The 20,917-nt window shown below is 38.9% G+C and overlaps 1 protein-coding gene across 9 annotated transcripts in view; it reads right to left on the bottom strand.

The window, feature by feature from the left end:
* TMEM131L (transmembrane 131 like) overlaps nucleotides 1–20,917 on the bottom strand; it is a 116,044-nt gene that overhangs the window by 89,518 nt on the left and 5,609 nt on the right. For all 9 annotated transcript variants that reach the window (XM_065596454.1, XM_065596456.1, XM_065596453.1 and 6 more), the window contains exon 3: nucleotides 17,270–17,313. In XM_065596454.1, coding sequence (XP_065452526.1) covers nucleotides 17,270–17,313 — 44 coding nt within the window. The remainder of the gene's footprint in view (nucleotides 1–17,269; nucleotides 17,314–20,917) is intronic.

Genomic DNA, 20,917 nt, shown 5'->3' with positions numbered 1-20,917 from the left:
AAACAGACTTCAAAGAGAAACAGCAGAACTAAAATTCATTTGCAAATTTAACAACATTAATTTGGGCTTGAATGGGGACTGGGAGTGGCTGGCTCATTATAAAAGCAGCTTTGCCTCTCCTGGAATTGACACCTCCTCATCTATTATTGGGAGTGGACTACATCCACCCTGATCCAATTGGCCCGGTCAACACTGGTTCTCCACTTGTGAGGTAACTCCCTTCGCTTCATGTGTCAGTATAACAATGCCTGCATCTGTAATTTTCACTCCATGCATCTGAAGAAGTGAGGGTTTTTTACCCACGAAAGCTTATGCCCAAATAAATCCGTTAGTCTTTAAAGTGCACCGGACTCCTTGTTGTTTTTGTGGATACAGATTAACACGGCTACCCTCTGATACTTTATCTAGTATGGATTCACTCTAGTATATGGAGCAATAACATTCCATCCTAACCTGCAACCTCCTTCCCATCGTTTTTGGATGAAATGCTTATTTTGTGTATCATGGTAAAAAGAATAATTATGCTGGGGGATGTTGTTATATGTCCACTGCATGTATGTAATGGGCTCATATAAACCAACTCCTTCCACATTTAATCAAATATTCCACCCCCAGCATGTACAGTAGAATCTCACTTTGCTAATCCATGGCATACAACCCCAGATATAATACACTGCAACTTTTGCAAAACACTTTTGATTTCAATGTAATATATGCTTTTACATTCAGGGTATTATGAAACAGCCTTTTATGTACTTTTTATATAATAAAAATGAGACAAAAGATTTATTTATTTACTTAACAGGTTTATTCAAAGGACAGGAGATCCTCACTACTGATCCTACCAATGTTTTTCATAAGATTAAAGTGAGAAATTAAGAGATAAAAGTATATATATTTTCCCAGAATAGAACTTTAAAACGTTTTTCCCTTACAAAATACTAAGTAACATAACATGGGTGAATCTTCAGAAAAATATTAATATTTGATTTGTTTTTGCATTATTATTTTTTTCCTTTTTTTAAAAAAAAAGATGTGGATCTCGCAACCGTTATCCATACCGAGGTAAGCTTATTTATTTCTTTTGAGCACCCAAAAGTGCATTGTCCTTTTCTAAAAAGTTTATAATCCAATCTAAGGTGCCGATCCTGCAATCTGTTTGGGTGAAGGTGCATGCAACAATTTTTCAGGACTGATGCTTAAATTCTGACATGATAACAACAAGGGAGGTCTCAAAATGATTCCTCAACTATGTACACATCTTGCCTGATAGTTACATTCTGGTTTTGTTGGGTTTGTTGTTGTTGTTGTTGTTGTTGTTTTAATATATTTTCTCCCAGTCAAGGCAGTTTGATCATTGTTTAATCACTATATTGAGCAGCACCTTCAAACCATACAGAAGGTACAGCTAGGGCAGAATGTGGTGGCTTTTTAAATTAAGCAGCTTTTCCTTCAGACAGCATATAAATCCAGTGCTGTATGAGTTGCACAGGCTGCTAAATGATACTTGGATTGAGTTTAAGGAATGAAATCCTAGCTCTATGGAAGTCAATGGGAATTTTGCCAATGACTTCAATAGAGTCAAGATTTCACCTATGGTGTTTCTGACCTCTAAACTGTTTCTATGTTCCATATCCTTCTAAAAGATATGAGGATAAGAGCCATCTACCCTGATCTACTAGATAAAACGGGCAATACAAGTTTTGCCAGTAATTCCTGCATCAAGCTAATAACTCTGGTTGAGCTAAAGCACATCTTTTAGAATGACATCTCATCTTGATATACTTTGTATACTATAAATTTAATTTTAAATACATCGTCATTTTCAAAGCAGTGTATCATTAGCAATAATCATCAATAAAAATATGAGAGCAAGCAAGGAAATTTAGAGCAATTGGTTAGACAATAAAATCAATGGCTTTCAAACAGGTTACAATAATTTAATCTTGAACAAATTAGCTCATGTAACACAATATTTTAATTCTATAATGCAGATTTGAGCAACTGTGATCTTATCTCACAATTCGATTGGACTTCAACCCTGGATTTTCAATAAATGTAAACACCACTGTTTATAAGACAAAATATGTGATGATGGTTTGCGTCTTGATTGGCAAATATAGTTGACACCCCACACCCCCCTTAAAATATACAGCCTGGAAGGCAATGGGTGACTGACAATTTCCATGTTCCTGTTGAGCAGAATCTTGAAAATTGGGTACACTTCATTACAGGATGCTGAGTACGGGAAGAGACCCACATCTGAACACTGATCTTTCTTGCAGAGGTCATCAAGAAGGTCCAGAAGTTTCTCTTAGAGGATTTCAGCCATTCAGGTGCCCTTTTGGAACCTGCATCCTTTGCTCAAGAATTACACAATTGGAGAGGTAGAGGGAGTAAAATATAGTGGCGCCTTTAGACTTTGGAAGGGATGAAGAGGATATTCCTCAACAAAGAACAACAAACACAAGCCATCTGTTTCACTCTCCCTAGAGCTAAACACATCACACTAACACTGCTGGCTCAGGGTCATAAGAGTCCCAAAGTCCCTCTTCACTCCAGGTGTCCTCCCAATGGCAATGGAACGTACAGTACTACTCCTGCAGCCCTGGGCCAGGGTCCAAAATGCCAGATATGACACCCAATTTGGTAGTACGTGAGGGTTAGTTTCAGCTTGACTCATGAGGCTTGAACTAATTTCTAATCATGCTAATAGGAAATGAGCATCTAAAGAGAGTAAAACTCTTAAGAGTTTGTCTGAACATTCCAAACATGTAAGCAATTTAAATAAGAAAGTCTTCACCAGAATTGATAGAGACATGACCTATTGTGTAAGAGACAGAATTTCAGGTGCCTGCATGTTCAGGGAAGGTTATAGGATTGGTCTTACAATCACAGTACCAAAGAGAATTGTGTTAAGAGTTACTGGCAAAAATATAAAAAAAGAGAAACTTTATTACATCTTTAGAGCTCACCTTTGCAATCTGCTGTGCACCCTGCACTATGACGTTTGTAGGAGCTGAAAGGCCTCAGCACCTTCAAAATAACTCTAAAAGTCCACCACGAGGTGTTGATTTTGAAAGTTTGAGAATCATAAATGACAACTATTCCTATGGCTACTAAGTTACCTTCTCCCCTACTCAAACCAAAACAAAGAAATACATCCGCATCTTCAGGAAGCCAGGAGAGGAAGCCAAGCTGTCAGGAGCGTGGAAGATAATACAGTAAATATCAGTGTTGCTAGCAATCCATGTGATTAAATGTCTATGCTCTTATATAGCTATAACATAAAGCTAGGAAATTCCCACTGCACATTCCTGAGAATACATGGGTGGGGGTGGAAGGTAGTTGAGGCTCAGAAGAGGAACTGATGAATAGAGCAAAGCTGGGGTGCAGAATGACAACTACTTATTACCTTGCATTTTACAGTTCATGATGTTGAGGTCTGCTATCTACAACCTTAATTCAAAGTTGGGGGTAGTGGGTTGCATAGATATATGGTATAGACATACTATTATCCTTCAGCCTCTTAATGAAAACAATCAGGTCTCAGGGGAAACAAAAAAGAATGATGAATAGCAGCAAATGAAAAATTAAACATTGAAAAAATACCAAAAAGTTGCAGCCAAGATTTTTTTTAATACTTAGCGTCACTTACTCTATTTCCTCCTATACAGTACTGGAATTGTTCACGTTTTAGGAAGTCTTCCCAGACATTTTAAAATTTATCGAATTAACATTAAGACCAGACCACTTTTAATCCTTAGGCCTGCGAACGAACTGAAGTCATTTATGTGAGGTTTGGCTACTTTATCACAACTGTCACAATCCCAACATCCAAAGGAAATGTTTCCCAATCAGTCTAGGCTTAAAGCACATCAGGATATTTTCTGTATCTTTCCTTAAGCAGTATGTTGTTATGAACAAACGTATACAAGATTTTAATAAAACTTCTTTTCATTTAAAAAATCTCATGTCTTCTTCTAATATAAAAAACACAGGAAAAGTGTGTATCAGGCTGCACCCAACACAGCACAAACCACACTATCACTGTTCCAACTTTCTTCTCACGGTTTCCACTTCATTAGAACTCCTTGATGTGTGCTGTGAAATTTTATAGCTATGGACTTGACTTTTGCCTGTGGGTGGATACGAGGTAAACAACTGAACAATGTTAATCAAGAACTCCAGCAGAACCCCTGGGTTACCCAAGAGGCTACTACAGAGGAGACCAGTCTAGATTGCTGCACTAATCCTTCATGGAAAAACATTCTTCCCCTATCCCCCTCTTCTTTGAGATTTATTTTTGAGAGCAAGGCTGGGCTTACTGTGGTTGGCTCTAGTCTGGAAATTCCTGTGTTCAAAACATAGTATATTCACACTGATTGCTAATAAAAACGGAAAACAAAGGTTATTTTGTACACAAAATAATCCCCAACTTCTCTCTCTCTCTCTCTCCTACTTATATTTCCATTACTCTTCCTAAAAATTACTATGACAAAATTGTAGCCCTGCTCACATTTACAGTACATGTATAGTCAAGAACCTTAAGTACCCTGCAGTGACTGCTCTGAATTCTGCAACAAATTTAATAGGGGACGAGTAAAGTGTAATAAGGTAAAAAAGTGAAGTTTAAAATAAAAAAAAGGTTTCACTGAATTAAATAGGAAAATACTACAAGTACAGTATTTCTTAATATTTTGCCACTGTCCAAGTTAGATGTGACTGCTTTGACCAAAATAATAAGCTGACCACTCAGTAGTGACTTACTATCACAGAAGAACTTTCTTTCCTAACCAGCTATGCGGCAAAGTGGATACAAATTAACATTTATCCCAGTGTAACCAGATATTTGAAAACTTAGGTTTGAATTTATAATTAAGGCTAAACTGAAAGTAGTAAACAAAAAGATGAAACAACACCTCACTTTGCTTTTTTGACCACATTCTATACTCAAATTACCATGGCAAATACCTAATTATTGAAACGCTGATGCTGATACACTTTCTATACCTAGCCACCCTTGGTACAGAGACCATCCACTGGTTGACCTTCCACTTGACTGGAAGAAGTCACTGAGCCAGCCACCCAGAGGCTCTTTGTTAAAGCGGGAAAGTAGGTTTTGATTTCATTTGAGTTTCCTGAAGGGGAGGAATAATATTTTCTTCATTTGGATTAAATTAGTCAACATGCAATAAGCTAACTAATTAGGGGAAGCAGGAAATGCAAGCTTCCTGTTTTATGCTAATTTTATTACATAAGTCAAGAGATTTCAGATAATTTTATTTTCAACTAATAAAAATCAAACTAACATGCTCTGTTTTAGTAATCTGTTGATTTCAGTTCTAATAAAACTGAGTGGGCTTCTAGACACCGGCTGAATAAATACGTTATATTTCTCAGGTTTTTTTAAGTAATTTGCCTTTAGTGGAAAAGTGAAGAATCTTAATAAATGTAATGTAGCAGTGTTCATTTGTCCCTATCTGAACACAGTTAAAACCACCTAGCCCTGTAGGCACCTTTAATTTTACTGTCTCCGATCCACATTTGGATTTATGGACCAACTAATCATAATTACATTTTCTTTTAAAAGGAATCAATAAGTCATTCTGAATTAGTAATGTAAAATTAAAGCATCTGATATCAAACCATTGTATGGTTATTTATCCAAAAATCAGATGGTGGAGTTTGGGATTAACATGAGCATTTTTAATGTAGGGTTCTTATGTAATAAATAAATAAATAAATAAATAATGGTAAATTACTGTATCTTCCTGTGTGCCTAAACAGCCCTTAGCACATTTTAGGTTTTTATGCAATACTAATGTAATGTGCTAGGGCGATTTAGACACATAGGAAGAGAATCTCTGGACTGAACAACTTACAATACAAAAACAGCAAATAAGGATAAGGGAAAGAAAAGTGATGACAGACATGTCATGTAGTAGCATTTTTTCTGTATGTTCTTTTTCAAATATAATCTATCCCCTGCTGTCCCTCTACCCAACCAATCTTATTTCCTTTGTTTAAAAATAATATATTCCTTCTATTTATCATTATTGTTCCAAACAAGGTAGGTTAGGTTTAACAAGATACACATTTTGTTCCAGGGATCACAAAATTTAACATGTACAAGATGGTCTTGCACAGCATTCAAAGTGGGATAGTATACAGTCATATGGCATATTGAATTGGCACTATGTCAACTTGTCACACTGCTGTATAGTGACACTAACAGCCTATTACACCCTGAAGGCTTTTGCTCTTGCTTTTGGAGTCAGGGCCAGAACAAATGCAGACCCAGAGAAATTGAGAAAGGATGCCCCTGATCCGTGTGCATTGAGTAGAAGGACTGTTCAGGCTCTAAGAATCATGAGCTCCAGGTGGGCTGGGTCCCGGAGCACAGCCAGATGAGTTTAAGAGGGCTCAGAAACAAGCCTGAGAAAAACTACACACAGAATGGCACACGCGTAGGTGCGCGCGCACACGGTTTCCATATGACGACAAATAGCATGGCCCACTATTCAACTTCCCTCATATCCACCAGTTACTCCGACACAAATATATCCACCTTCCTCCCTACATCAATTTTCCATTACCGAAACACAGCATCCATTCTCCATCTCCACCCCTCATACCATCAGTCCTCTCTTCCCTGATCTCTCCCCATGTCACATAGTTCCTCCTGATCCTCATTATCACCATCTCCTAAAGTCTCCCTATTACCACCATCTCCTATAATCCTGGGGCTGAGCTGCTCTTCACAGCAGCAACAAGCACCTACAAGGGTTCTGCTGTTATTCCCCAGCCCCGTGCTCAGTACACCCTGCCCTCAGGGCAGCTCCCCAACGCCCTCTGCATCACTCAGATAAGACAGCAGGACAGTGAGTGAACCCTGCGAGGAGAGAAGAGGCAGTCTCAGCCACCACCAATCCACCCACCCTGGCAGCTGGCTGAAAGGGAGGCAGGAGAGGCAGAGACCAGAGACTAGGCATGGCTGAGTGCAGTTGCAGCACAGAAATCAGCAGGCCTCTATCTAGCCATTTATACTGTGCTCCTCAATGTAGTATCTGAGCGCCTAGGCCATGAAAACCCCTTGCTCCAGGTGAGCTGAGTCTCAGAATACATAACAGCATGAAGTCCAGCGCTAGCCCGAAGAATTCACACTCCACACAAACAAGCGGTGGAAAGGCAGGGAGAGCCTTGTCACAGTTCAGGGCCACTGCATCTGTATTCCCCTTCTATGGTCACAAAGAGCACTCACTCTTGGGCTTCCAGTTCCCCCAGCAAATCACCTCTCTTGGAAGGAGATCCGCATCTTTCCCCCGCTCACTGTTTTTCCAGACTGCACAGTCCCCAGCAAGTCAGGCCACCTAAACAGGCCTGCTTTACCTTCTCCTCAGAGGCTACAAACAGCGTTATTGCCTACAAACAGCATAATTGTTGTCAGTTACTGCAAAGCTTTTCCTAAGCAAACACCTTTATTCTTAAGGTGACAGCTTTACAGAGAATACATACAAAAACAATAAGAGAACCTATATACAGGCTAATAAGCTTACCAAGGATCACCCTTAACCCTGGTAAGCAACAGCCCTTCAAACCCCACCAAGAGTTTGTCTGTGGTTACAAGTTCATAACTGCCTTGGCTCAGAACGATCACACCTACAAATCTCTGACGAATCTCTGAATCACTTCTTTATACAGTTTGGGCTTCTGATCTTGTCCTCACATAACAGGTGATTAACAGATAAAGATCCCCTCCTCAGGGGGAAGCTTCAAAAGGCTGAGTACCTGCATCACCAAAGGGGGGAAATCTACATTTGCTTCCCTCAAGAGATTTCCTGGGAAACCCGCTTATTTTTAAAAATTCACATTGTTTCAAATCGCCCTTTGAAGCTCTTAACAACTCCCAGGGTTTACACCAGTCATGTCTTTCTATTAGAGACGTTACATACAATAATACATAAACATTTGCATTTTAATATAATGAACTCCTAAAATACTTTAAATCAATTCAATAAGGTTTGTTCAGTACACTCGAAGAAATTGCAATATCTGTCGCAAGACTGACCAACTGGCATAGACTCGGACAGTGAGGGACTGGTGGTGGGAATTGAGATTGATAAGGAGAGGGCTAGAAAGACAGGTAGACTCAGGAAGAAGATGGATGAAAGATCGGGGGGGGGGGGGGAGAATAGAGGAAATAAAAACAATAGAAAAAAGATAAAATAGTATAAAGGAGAGAGAGAGGAGACAATGAAAATAAATGAAAGAAAGAACACCAACATTAAGTTAGAAAACTGATTTATGCATGTATTTAAAACGCATTTCATACTGCCAGAAGAGAGCAGATTTACAGTTTAGCACATGTACAGCAATATAGCTCTTGACATATTCAAGCAATAACCACAACACCCCTACCAGATAGATGAGTGTTAAGTGCATTCTACAGATAGGGAAACTGAGACACAGAGGGCAGGAACTGGCTCAAGGCCACACCTTAAACCAACTGACAGAACCACGATTAGAGCTCAGGAGATTAACTCCTGATCCTGTGCTTGTTTCTCCGGAGTGGGCTGTCACCCAACGGGGGTGAGGAAGTCCACTTTAAGTTGACGTGAGAAAGTAAGTCTACAGACCAAGTGTGCCCTGGGATGACAGCATGTATCTTCCAGCTAATTAAAGTTCAGTGTGGTGAGAGAGGTGCATAACAGCATTTATTTTTCCAACTCAAGTACTGATTCTGCATTTTTCCCACGCTATCACAAAAGCTAAAATGCATTAGCAAGATTAATTTAGGTGACTCATCACCTGCACAGTGTTTCAGCAGAATATCAATAGAATCTAAAATGAGAGTAGAAGTTTGACAATTTTTTCAGACTATGGTGGATGGATTCATATTCCATTAACTGTAGTTCCTAGAAAGGCATGGAATTTAGATGTACAATCTGGCATACAACAAAATACAATTGGCCTGATCCAGTGTTATAACTTCTGACTTTGATTAAAAGTCTCTTAAAAATGGGTTGGCCAGATGACTCATTTGTTAGAATATAGCACTGCCATGCAATACACTTTGGGAGTAACCTCGGGTCTCTTGTTCCCCAGATCAACAGACATACCCTGTTTTTAGCAGATGAACCCTCCTGTTTGTAAATAAATTGTGCAGTACGCTATGAAATTCTAAATATAAACATATGGTAGCCTTATATGAAGCAATGGATAAAAATGCAAGGCTCTCTGGACCTGCTGGAATCAAGGGATGAAAGACAAACCAAGTCACATCAAGCAAGTTTTTCCCTAAGAAGTTGTGGAGCATTTAGACACCTATTATTAATGGACGTTTTTCTTCCATAAACACCATATAGGTCCTTCTATATATGTCTTAACAGGAACAACATCTCCAAGACATTTTGGAGGAGGGGTGGAGAGTGGAGATTTTTATTAATTTAACATACAATGAAAACACAACAGTAAATTGTGTGGGCTAATATGAACACAAATAAAATAGTGAAAGTAAGAAGCACATTGTATGTATGGTTCTCCAGAACAATACAGTAGGATAAATAGTTTGGAAGAAGGACTGTTTTTGATACTACAGCAGTGCAATCCAAGCTAAAGTTAATCAGTGACTGAATTACAACATTGGAAAGACAAAAAAGCCCTATAAAAGAAAGAAGGACCGAGGAGATGCCAGTTTGCTCACCATAGCTACCCCCAACTTAGGAAGCTAGAAAGGTGTATGTGTGTTCTAGAAATGTAGTTTCCATTCACCGCCATCTGTTTCTCCATTATTAAGATATACCAGAACTTTGCAAACCACTTTGGTAGTTTTCTTCAGTGAGCAGCAAAAGACATCATGTGCCAGCAATGCCCCTCTGCTATGTACATTGGCCAAACTGGACAGTCACTACGTAAAAGGATAAATGGACACAAGTCAGATATCGGGAATGGAAATATACAAAAACCTGTAGGAGAACTCTTCAACCTTCCTGGCCACACAATAGCAGATGTAAAGGTAGCCATCTTACAGCAAAAAAACTTCAGGACCAGACTCCAAAGAGAAACTGCTGAGCTCCAGTTCATTTGCAAATTTGACACCATCAGATCAGGATTAAACAAAGACTGTGAATGGCTAGCCAACTACAAAAGCAGTTTCTCCTCCCTTGGTGTTCACACCTCAACTGCTAGCAGAGGACCTCACCCTCCCTGATTGAGCTAACCTCGTTATCTCCAAACTGATTCTTGCCAGCATATTTATACCTGCCTCTGGAAATTTCCACTACATGCATCTGATGAAGTGGGTATTCACCCACGAAAGCTTATGCTCTAATACATCTGTTAGTCTTAGAGGTGCCACAGCACTCTCTGTTGCTTTTTACAGATCCAGACTAACACGGCTATCTCTCGGATACTCAGCAAAAGACAGTCTTCCAGTCAGCCAAACCTTGTGAGCTTTTCTACTCTATTAGCCCAAAAAAGTAAACAACAGTAAAATAAGGACACCTCCAGCTGGAGTTCCTGAGTAAATTTTACAAATTATATCCAGAATAGCACTCCAGTTTAGCTTAATTTGGAGGAGTAACTCCACCAATTTTAGATTAGATCCCATTTTCCTCCACTTTAGCTCCAGGCATCTATTTAAATCTTTCTGTTCAGAGAACACATATATACACTGTTTTTGGCCATAAGGAGCCTGCAATTGCAGTGGTGTATTAGCTACTTTTAAAAGGAAAAATTAACCGATGAAATAATTTTCTGCTGCTCCCATACTATACCACAAAAGCTGGATTCATTTTGTATATGCTGGAGGCAATTTTCGATTTGCTGCAACTCCAATTAATTGACAGTAAAAAGGCTTAAGCTTAAAAAAAAATAACAACTGCATTTTTTGTTTTTAGTAATATAAGAAAGGTTTGTTTATTTTCTGAATAATCTATATATAGAAAGAAAATTAGTTCCATGAGGCTGTTATGAAGATTTGAAGTCTGCTCAATATCTCTCCAATGCTTAAGAGTGTATCATAGGTTCCATGCCACTACCTCTTCCCCCGCAAAAAAACTTTAGGAATTAAAATATCAAGGCCAGGAGTACCTGTCCCTTTTATTTTTTAAAATACATCACTAGCTACCCTAAACTTCTTGCCTTTCTCAATGTATTCACAGGTCATCTGAACTGGGTCTCAACACTATAAACTTGTAATTATGGAATAGATAACTTGACTTTAGCAACACATTCATTTATAGGCTAGCATATTAATATCCAAATCAGCTAATGTGAAGCATGCCAATTTTTCATGTCTTCTTTTCAGTTTGCAATTACAATTAAATTGCATTAGTATCGGTGCATATATTAATCCCTACTACTTCACTGATTTCTCAGTTCATATGAACTATTGAGAATTTAACCCCCATCTTATTATCCCTCAGAATGGCAACTGATAAATCATCTCTTTTTCAAAATTCATTTAAAACCCTTCAAGAATACCAAACTCCTTATACTTTGCTAATATAAACGAAATCTCAATGACCAACTCCAAGAAAAATTAAGTGACAGCAGCATACAATACAACTTTGTTATTCTCTCCGCCTATATTTATCTCTGATGCCTTTGCCAAGACTATTACACAGATAAAACAAAGACCAGTATAAACAAGAGTATTTTTCCTTGACAAGTGAAAGGGGTAAGAATTCTAACCACCAACTCTTACTCTAGGCATTGAATTCTTAGGGAGTTTGGAAACAATTCAAAGTCCATATCTTCAAGTACAGTACGTAGTCCCACTCCACCAGGGAAAAGTTTAACAAAAAAACTATTTGATTGAGATAAGTGGATCACACATGACTTTTATTATGTTATCTGAGACTTGTCGACACAAAACAAAGATGCCTAATCTGTTTAAGTGAAAGTGGGTAAAATACCTTCTATCCTATTTGTTACTACTATAATATTGCAACAACAACAAAAAACAAAAATGATCTGTTTGCAATCCTTCCCTTTCTCTACTGTGTGTGCCTTTATGATATAAAAGTGTACAGCAACATTCCTTCTACACACATTAATCAATGACAGAGGTAATTTTAGGGCAAACTTTTCTATAAAATCCCCAATGAAAAACTGTAAAAACGAAGAAGCTTTTTCTCCTTCAAAGTCTTAAAAGACTCAGTTTTTAAAATAAATCAATGAAAATGTTCTTCCTTTTTCCCTGTGGACTAGCCGGAGACTTTGTAATGGACATTTAGAAATTTCAATGATGTCGGTCTCTGTTTATCACTTGACTTTGCAATGTCTTTGGCAACTCTATGTGCAGATTCTAATGTGAAAAAACTGGGTAATAAAAATAAAAGCACTTAAATCCTCATAAGTAGAATTCTAAAAAGCCTCTGATTCTACAAGTTGAGGTCTTTCCCTCCCCCCACAAATTATAGGAGTTTGGCAGGGAAAGCCTTTATCATAGCTTGGTCTATCATGTAACCTCTTTCAATAGTTTCAACTTCACTTTCTGGTTTTTCATTTTTACGCTCAGCTAAATTAAGCCCGGCCACAAGATCCGCCACAGCTTACCGTACTCTATCTTTCTCTATTTTAGCGAATTGGGCAGTATTACAGGCATTATCTTCCCTCAATTCAGACAAGCAGTATTTACATGTCCATTTTCAGCTGTTCAAACTCTGAAGTTTCAACAGTTTGAAGAAATAACTGTCAACAATAGCCTATGCCAAATTTGTTTTTGTTAGAGCGATTTCCCTCCAGCTCTACAAAGTCAGGAGATTTTTTTTAATAAACTTGAAATAACATAAAATTTTAATTTGGTTAAAGAATGTATCCAAAAAAGTATGTCCAACCATCTAACTATGCATTATCAGCATTTCCTACATTGACCTTGATTCAGGTAGCAAGAAAACACTGCCCAGGAGAATCCAAGCAATCAGGAAAACAGGAATTGTAACCTAGGTAACTAACAACATCTTCCTCCCCCGCCCCCCCCCCCCCCACACACACACACACGCCAAGCACCTGCCAGCCCACAGAACTCCAAACAAAGCATTTCTGACTTGTCAGTGAAAAGTTCTTGCCAAAACCACCGTTTTGTCATAAATTTTGGAATTAGCCTATGTAGAAAATTAGGTACAAAGATAATAAATTATATCTATTCCTCTTATGTACACAACACAAAACACATCTCAAATGGATGTTTCTGAGATGCACATGTACAGGAAGTCAGTTAATACACTGTTAATGCCTTGGTGATCATTTTTCTAAAATTAGATTATCAAGCTCCCAAAAGAACCCATTAACCTAGCATTAGGCATCGCAGACTATGTAATGCTTTGGGAAGATCTCTTTTTCTGTGTGTCCCAAGATCCAGAACTCACTCTGCTTTCTTCAGCACTGGAGACCGCTTTGATTCACTTTCACCATTAGCTTCTGTTACACTTGCTACTTTTAGCAATGCCAAAAGAGTTCACTAATTTCCTTCCAATGCCTTGGGAGTTTCCTAGGTCTGATTTGCTAAACATACATCACATTCCCAACTATGTTATATGGTATGCTACCAGTTAGCTTTTTGTTCACTGCTTTAGGAAAAGGAAATGTGGTCCCAGTATTTCAGCATACAATGTAAACCAAGTGAATGAAACGGGATCTGAAAAGAAAACAACTAGATAGAGAGGGGAATCCTCTTCTTATTACCCCAAATCAATGAGCAGTCCGGTGGCACCTTAAAGACGAACAGATTTATTTGGGCACAAGCTTTTGTGGGTAAAAAAACCTTTGTGCCCAAATAAATCTGTTAGTCTTTAAGGTGCCACCGGACTCCTTATTGTTTTTGTGGTTACAAACTAACATGGCTACCCCTCTGATACTATTCTTATGACTATATTTCTCAACTATCTTTTCTAGCCCTTATTCATAACGTCCAAATAAATAGTGCATACGCTAGAAAATACAAAAAACAGCTTAAAGGACACATGCAAATCGAGAGCTATATAGATCGGTTTCCTGGAGCATTCAAGTATGAAAATAGTTTAAGCGTGCAGTGCATCTGACAAATTTTACTTTCACAACAAAGATCCATATTCGAGATGGATCAGCCATTAAGATATTTTAAAACAATCTGAATAGTTAAAAATTGGTCACAGGACCTATCACAATCTCAGGAATAATTTTAATCTTTTATCAATATTTTTATTACCAGTGCCCTTTGAGCCAGTCACACAACCTACAGGGAAAAGCAAACATCAAAGGACGTTTTTTTCTCCCCAAGCCCCATGTTTCTGGCAACTAATCAGAAGCACAAACACCATCTTCAGTTGATTCTGACTTCAGCTCAGCAATGCTTAGAGATGCATTAAAAACCCTGCATGGAAAATCATACAGGCCACAGGCACAAACAGCGGGACAAAAACCTCGGTCCTTATCCAGGCAGAACTCCCACTGTTATCAATGGAAGTTTTGACTGAGTAAAAACTGAAGGATTTTGCCCTTCTTTGGAGGAAAAAACAAGGTAAAGTTATACCTATTAAACTAAATATCTTGAGTAGCAGCCACATATTGTGACTAGGAATCACATGTAGTACATGGGCAGGAACTGTAAACAGCAACTGATAGATGTATCAACAACTGTGCTATTTCATTTCTAATGCCATTTTTACCATTCTCTAGGATGGGATGCCCAACCTGAGCCTGAGAAGGAGCCAGAATTTACCAATGTACATTGCCAAAGAGCCCCAGTAATATATCAGCTTCCCCCCGCCAGCTCCACCCCTGCCCCCCGCTCCCAGCGCCTCCCGCCCACCGGCAGCCCCGCCAATCAGCGCCTCCCTGTTCCTTCCCCGCACCTCCAAATCAGCTATTTTGTGGAGTGCAGGAGGCTCTGGGTGGGAGGGGGGAGGAGCGAGGCCATGGCAGGCTAAGGGGAGGGAAGGGGTGGAGTGGGGGCAGAGCCAGGGGTTGAGCAGTGAGCACCCCCCCGCACATTGGAAAGTTGGCGCCTGTAGCTCCAGCCCCGGAGCTGGTGCCTATACAAGAAGTCGCATATTAACGTCTGAAGAGCCGCATGTGGCTCCAGAGCCACACATTGGCCACCCCTGCTCTAGGACTTTAGAGATAATAGAGATAACAGCTTTGATTCTGTCCTGTGTTAGGCAGGCTCCTGACTGCATATCCTAGGCAGCTGGGCTCCTGATGGAAAAAAGTCTACCTGGAGGAGAGCTGAATTGGGGTGCAAATCACCCAACAACCCACATTCCACTAATAATTAACAAGGTAATGAAATCCTGTGTTTGCCCACATTTAATCACTGGCTGAATGAAACAAGCTTTTGTGGATAACTGCCGCTATTAATATATTGTTGCATTATATCTAAAACATTTGTTTATTTTAAGTCCTGTGATTTGTATGACTTACATGGCACTGAAAGCCATGCCCACACTAATGTGTACCAAAGAACAGAACTGTTTCATTGGTAGATTTCCAAGTATTTTAATCTGGACACTTAGAGAAAACAAAATATGTGTGTGGGGGGGGAATTGTGTAATATTTACTAGGGTTGTGAGTTTGTCATGGTGCTAAAAGTATTATCAATACCATGACTTTCTTGTGTGTGAATGACTTTAAGAAAGCAGCGTTTCCCAGACAATGGTGGATCGCCTGCCCAGTACAGAGGGAAGACCCTGGAAAGCAAGCCCACACCAGCCCAGTGAGGAGGGGAAGCCTGGGAGGAGGGCCTGGAGAGCGAGTCCATCCTGCATGCACCCCATAGCAATGGCTCCTGACCCGCAGGGCTGGGCCTGGCTTCCCAGTCCTAGAGCATGCAATCGTATCATCACACACTTAAGTTTTGCCTGGCCACCGTCCTGTCATAATGACAGAAGGGGTGACTGCACCAAATGTGTGTGGCACTGAGACCCCGTGCACAAAGTCACAACACCTGTAGCGGGGAGCTGGACCCAACCCCGTGGGACAGGAACCACCAGTGTGGGATGGGCTCATTCTTCCATTCCCTTCCGCCCCAAGGGCCTCCCCTACTCGCTGGGCTGGGCTTACTCTCCAGGTCTCTTCCCTCCCACCCCCCCCTTCACATGGCCTCTCCTCCTCCTCCTCAGGCAGGGAATAGAGTACCAGTGCCAGGGAATAGAGGTTACTGCTGCAGGTGGTCAGTGCACCCTTGGTAGGGTGAAGCGGCTGCAGCAGTGGAGAAGAACACCAGCATAGTGTTTGAGTTTGTATCCTGGGTGGGTTTTTCCTTGCGGCGGTAGACAGACTACTGTGGAAGTATTTATGTATGTTGCATTTAAAGAGGCATAGATAGTTGAACTTTCATATCCATGATTTTACACACCATTTCCCCTGAACCCATGACTATAACTAAATTTACCATGACCACTCCATGACTTTGCATAAAGTATGCTGTGACAAATCTGCAGCCCTAGATACTACCCAACCCTTCAAAATGGAAGGACTGACATTAAAAGAAACAGTATACCCTAGATAAGAGCTACATTTCTTAAAAACTTTATTGTTTATCTAATTTCAAGAAACTGAAAGTTCAGGAAATGTAGGAATCTATAATAACAAGGTGAGAATGTTTCTCTCTCCCACCATTACTTCTGTCATGCCTATCACTGTAACATCCAAGTGTTAACAACACTCACAACACTTTCCATTACTTGCATCTGAAGAAGTGAGGTTCTTACCCACGAAAGTTTATGCTCCCAATACTTCTGTTAGTCTTAAAGGTGCCACAGGACCCTCTGTTGCTTTTTACAGATTCAGACTAACACGGCTACCCCCCTGATACTTAACACTCACAAAGTTAGCAACACTGTGAGACTATTATAATTTACAACTGAGATTTAAGACCCATTACAAGTTCAAACAACAGACACTATGAAAGACACAAAGTCCATTTGCAAATGTAAAAATCTTTTGTGCAAAAACTGTAAAAATCAAATACAACTAAGGTACAAAATTAGGAAGAAAAGAGGCAAGAGAGCATTTTTTTGAGCCTGGTACATATTGTGCTTTATATCCAGCTTCACTGACTACAGTTAGTGAGTATTAACATTAATTGCTAATGATATAAGTACTGTAGCATTAATGTCATGGACATTTCAACTTTATTATAAAACACAATCTAATATGTCAGAATACTTTTATTTTTAACTTATCTATCCAGTGACACTTGAATGAGTTTTAAAGTGTATAAAGCAGTTTTATAAACTGAGATGAGCTCTAATATCTATGGTTTAAGTTGGGTTTTGCTTACCTTTGCTCTTGTGGATGCTCTTCCACATCCTCCTCAGAATCAGCCTAATGAACAGAAAAAATACTGTGTAAGGATTTAAATATCATAACAGTGTACAGTGGAAAGGTACTGTGTGCTTCTAATCCCACTGAAATTGACACCATCATGATTCACTAGTAAAAAGTCAGAAATTATAAAATAATTAAGAAGCTCCATTCAGTACAAAGAAATTCTACATACTTAAGTAATTAAACAACATCTAGCCAAGATTTAGGATTTTATTGCCACTTGGCATGGTTAATCCATTATCTTTTCCAAACTTCCATCTAATGTATTTATTTCTGATTGTACAAATGCACATATTTGGAATTTTATGCACATGTACAATTCAAATGATTAAAAGCACACAGAAAGAATTAAAGATAAACCAATATCAACATTAAAAACTCAGAAATCATAAAGATCAATCAGTTCCCCTCAAAGTATTTGTGCTCATGCAATGCATTCATTAGCCAAAGTCTGAGGAAACAGACCACAAAACACCTTGAAGGTCGACAAACTCTGGCATTTGTCTGACCAAAGGCAGGGAAGCAAATTCCTAAATCTAGGACTCTCCAATGAACACAGAAGCCCACAAACATTTCTAGGGCCTATGAGCTCAAGCATCACAGGTGATCTCAACTGCTGAAATAAAACACGAGAAGAGAGATGGTCTCCAAAATATACAGGGCACAAATCATGACAACTTGTATTTCAAAACACTTTGATTTGCATACTGAAGTGAAATAGAGCTTTCTTTGGTTTAATATGCTTGTTGCAAGAAACCCCTTTAACTGGGCAAATAGCTGTGTTCTGAACCAGCTGAAGTTTCCAAGTGGTCTTCTGGTGTAGTGCAAAACAGGGTGCAACAATCCAATTTGCATTGACAAAGTAAAGGACAATTTTAGTTAGATTAACATTTTCATGAAAAGGTCAGTCATCTTGCTAAGCACAAATGATATGAAGTTTTCTTGGTTACAGAAGCAACAGCTGAAAGTCCCACAAGATACTCAACTTGCAAACCTGAACAGCAAAAAATGGGAAAACGCCACACGATGAAAAGAAAAGATAGAACTTTTACGACCAGCTGTTTCCCCAGTCTACGTCTAATCCAAGATGAACCTCTGTTCAAGCTCCAATATTGGCTAGACACTGGAGAAGGGATTAACTATCATCGAGGTCCAATAAAATGGAAACTCAGAGCTGTGGGGCAACAAAAACCACCCAGCTTCACAAACCTACTGAACAGTGTAGCAGAAAATAATCGCTGAAGAGATGTGCAGCTGCTCAGTATTAGCCAGGGGCCTACGAAAAGAGGAAAAAGACAAGCACTCAGATACAATTCTGTCTATCTTTGCCAGTGTCAGTAAATGCATCAATACATCATTGGTAATAGCATTAAAAGCATCGGATAGATTTTATTTTTTAAAGGCAGCACAGACAGCTCATCATTGTCCATCCCAGAAGCAGATCGTCAACAAATGAGACAAGTGCAGTCTTCATACCATATCCAGGCCTGCAACAAGACTGACAGGAATTAAGAAAATCCGAGGACTTCAAAACCTTTTCATAATCTTTCCTTTAAAAGGGAGGCTAGAAATTCAACCTCATCAGAGGGTTCTTCAGCATCAGCATAACAAGAGATGTTAGCATCTGAAACTCCTGAAGAGGGATTGACAATCTCCTCTGATAAATGAGCTAGCATCTTCCCCCACTAGACTTAACCAAGTCGGAAGGAGATAAATCCAGTTTCCCAGTGTTCCCTATGCATTTCAGAACCTCCATGAGACTTCAAATTTTAATCCCCCCAAAATAGCTAAATCACAACAAAGGCTGGTAATCCAGTCTGATTCTAAGTGGTATTATCCACAGCTTTTAACAAGCGTGAAAACCTAAAATCTGATTCTGTGTTGTCTCATTCTATATCTCCAGGCTCTCCACCATTCTTTAACAGTTCTACTGTTCAGGACTTCACATTTGTTATGGTGGTGGCATAACACTTCGAACATTCATGACTTGGAACATGCCTTCTAGCTCTAACATTATCTTCCATCCTCTAGCTGCCGAATGATATCAGCAAGGTGGATAAAAATCAATGATTTTTTTTTAAATAAAAAAATCTGTTTTTAATCGTATTTTTTTGATAAAATGCTTTTTGAGGAAAAAATATCTAAAGATAGTTTTAATTAAGATGAGATATATTTGAGCTATAATGTATCATGGAATAGGGATTATAAATTCTAATTCTATAGTATGAGACAATATATTTATGTAATGTTTAAGAAAAGTTTTGTAAATGAGTTCTAATAGTTCAAGGATTAGGGACCCAATCTTATGGGGTTTTTGTATAGATTATTTAGGTTAATCTTTCTATCTATCCAATGGGACTCAGTGCTCAGTCTAGAACAGGGATCGGCAACCTTTCAGAAGTGGTGTACCTAGTCTTCATTTATTCACTTTAATTTAAGGTTTCGCGTGCCAGTAATACATTTTAACGTTTTTAGAAGGTCTCTTTCTATAAGTCTATAATATAGAACTAAACTATTGTTGTATGTAAAGTAAATAAGGTTTTTAAAATGTTTAAGAAGCTTCATTTAAAATTAAATTAAAATGCAGAGCCCCCTGGACCAGTGGCCAGGACCCGGGCAGTGTGCGTGCCACTGAAAATCAATTTGTGTGCCACCTTTCGCACGCATGCCATAGGTTGCCTACCCCTGGTCTAGAAGATACCATCAGAGAGGCTTAATTTTGCAGTTCTCAAACTGTGGATTTGTGTCTCCAGAGATAACATGCTTGTTAACAGCAAACATGTTTTTAAATAAACAATATATAGATGTGAGAAATAACAGATTTAAACCATATTGTCCCTCTGCAAATTTATGTACAGAGTCAATCCCTTACCTCTCTCTAAAAGTGCGAAGTTTTAAAAAGTTCAATGAATAGACGATTGTTGGGGGCAGAATAGATCTGGACAAGGAGAAGAAGTCTGGAGATAAATATGAGAAAGGAGGGACAGGCAGTAGAAACCAAAGTGAAACTGTTTGAGCAGCATATTCCAGAAGTCTTGAGGTCTTTCTGAGTGTAGCCTTCATTGATTTGAGATCTACCATACCATTCTCTCACTAGAAGGGAAAACCTATCATGGCAGCAGGCCGTAAAAGTGACCCAGTTTGGGAAAAAGAACCATTCAAGAAATATGTGTTTGCTGATGATGTTTTAAATAAAGTCAGACCAGGGAACTGGTGGAAGTCACTTAAGCACTTTGATTCAGAGAATGTTGAAGTGATAATCTCACTTTTAACAGCAGTAGCTTCTTCTGCCGGTGTAAAAAGAATTATTTTCTTCCTATGGACTAATTCATTCCAAACTGAGAAATCGTTTGGGACCTGAAAAAGCAGGAAAGCTTGGTTTTCTTTTCCAGATTATGAGCAAACAGGAAAATGAAAGTGAAGACGACTGAGTTAGCTGCAGAAGCCAATATTTTAAGTTTCTCATGTTGACCTGGCTGACATAGTTGATTTAATTTTTTTTTAATATTTCATTTAACTATTTTAGTTAAAAACCATTTTAACAAAAATAAACCTGATTTTAAAAAACTTGGATGTTTAACTAAATTCAAAAACGTATATG

This window comes from Chrysemys picta, chromosome 5 (genome assembly GCF_011386835.1).
Source record: "Chrysemys picta bellii isolate R12L10 chromosome 5, ASM1138683v2, whole genome shotgun sequence".
NCBI classification, from domain to species: domain Eukaryota; kingdom Metazoa; phylum Chordata; order Testudines; family Emydidae; genus Chrysemys; species Chrysemys picta.
The sequence above is the reverse complement of the archived record's forward strand: the minus strand, read 5'-3'. Positions and strand labels throughout refer to the sequence as shown.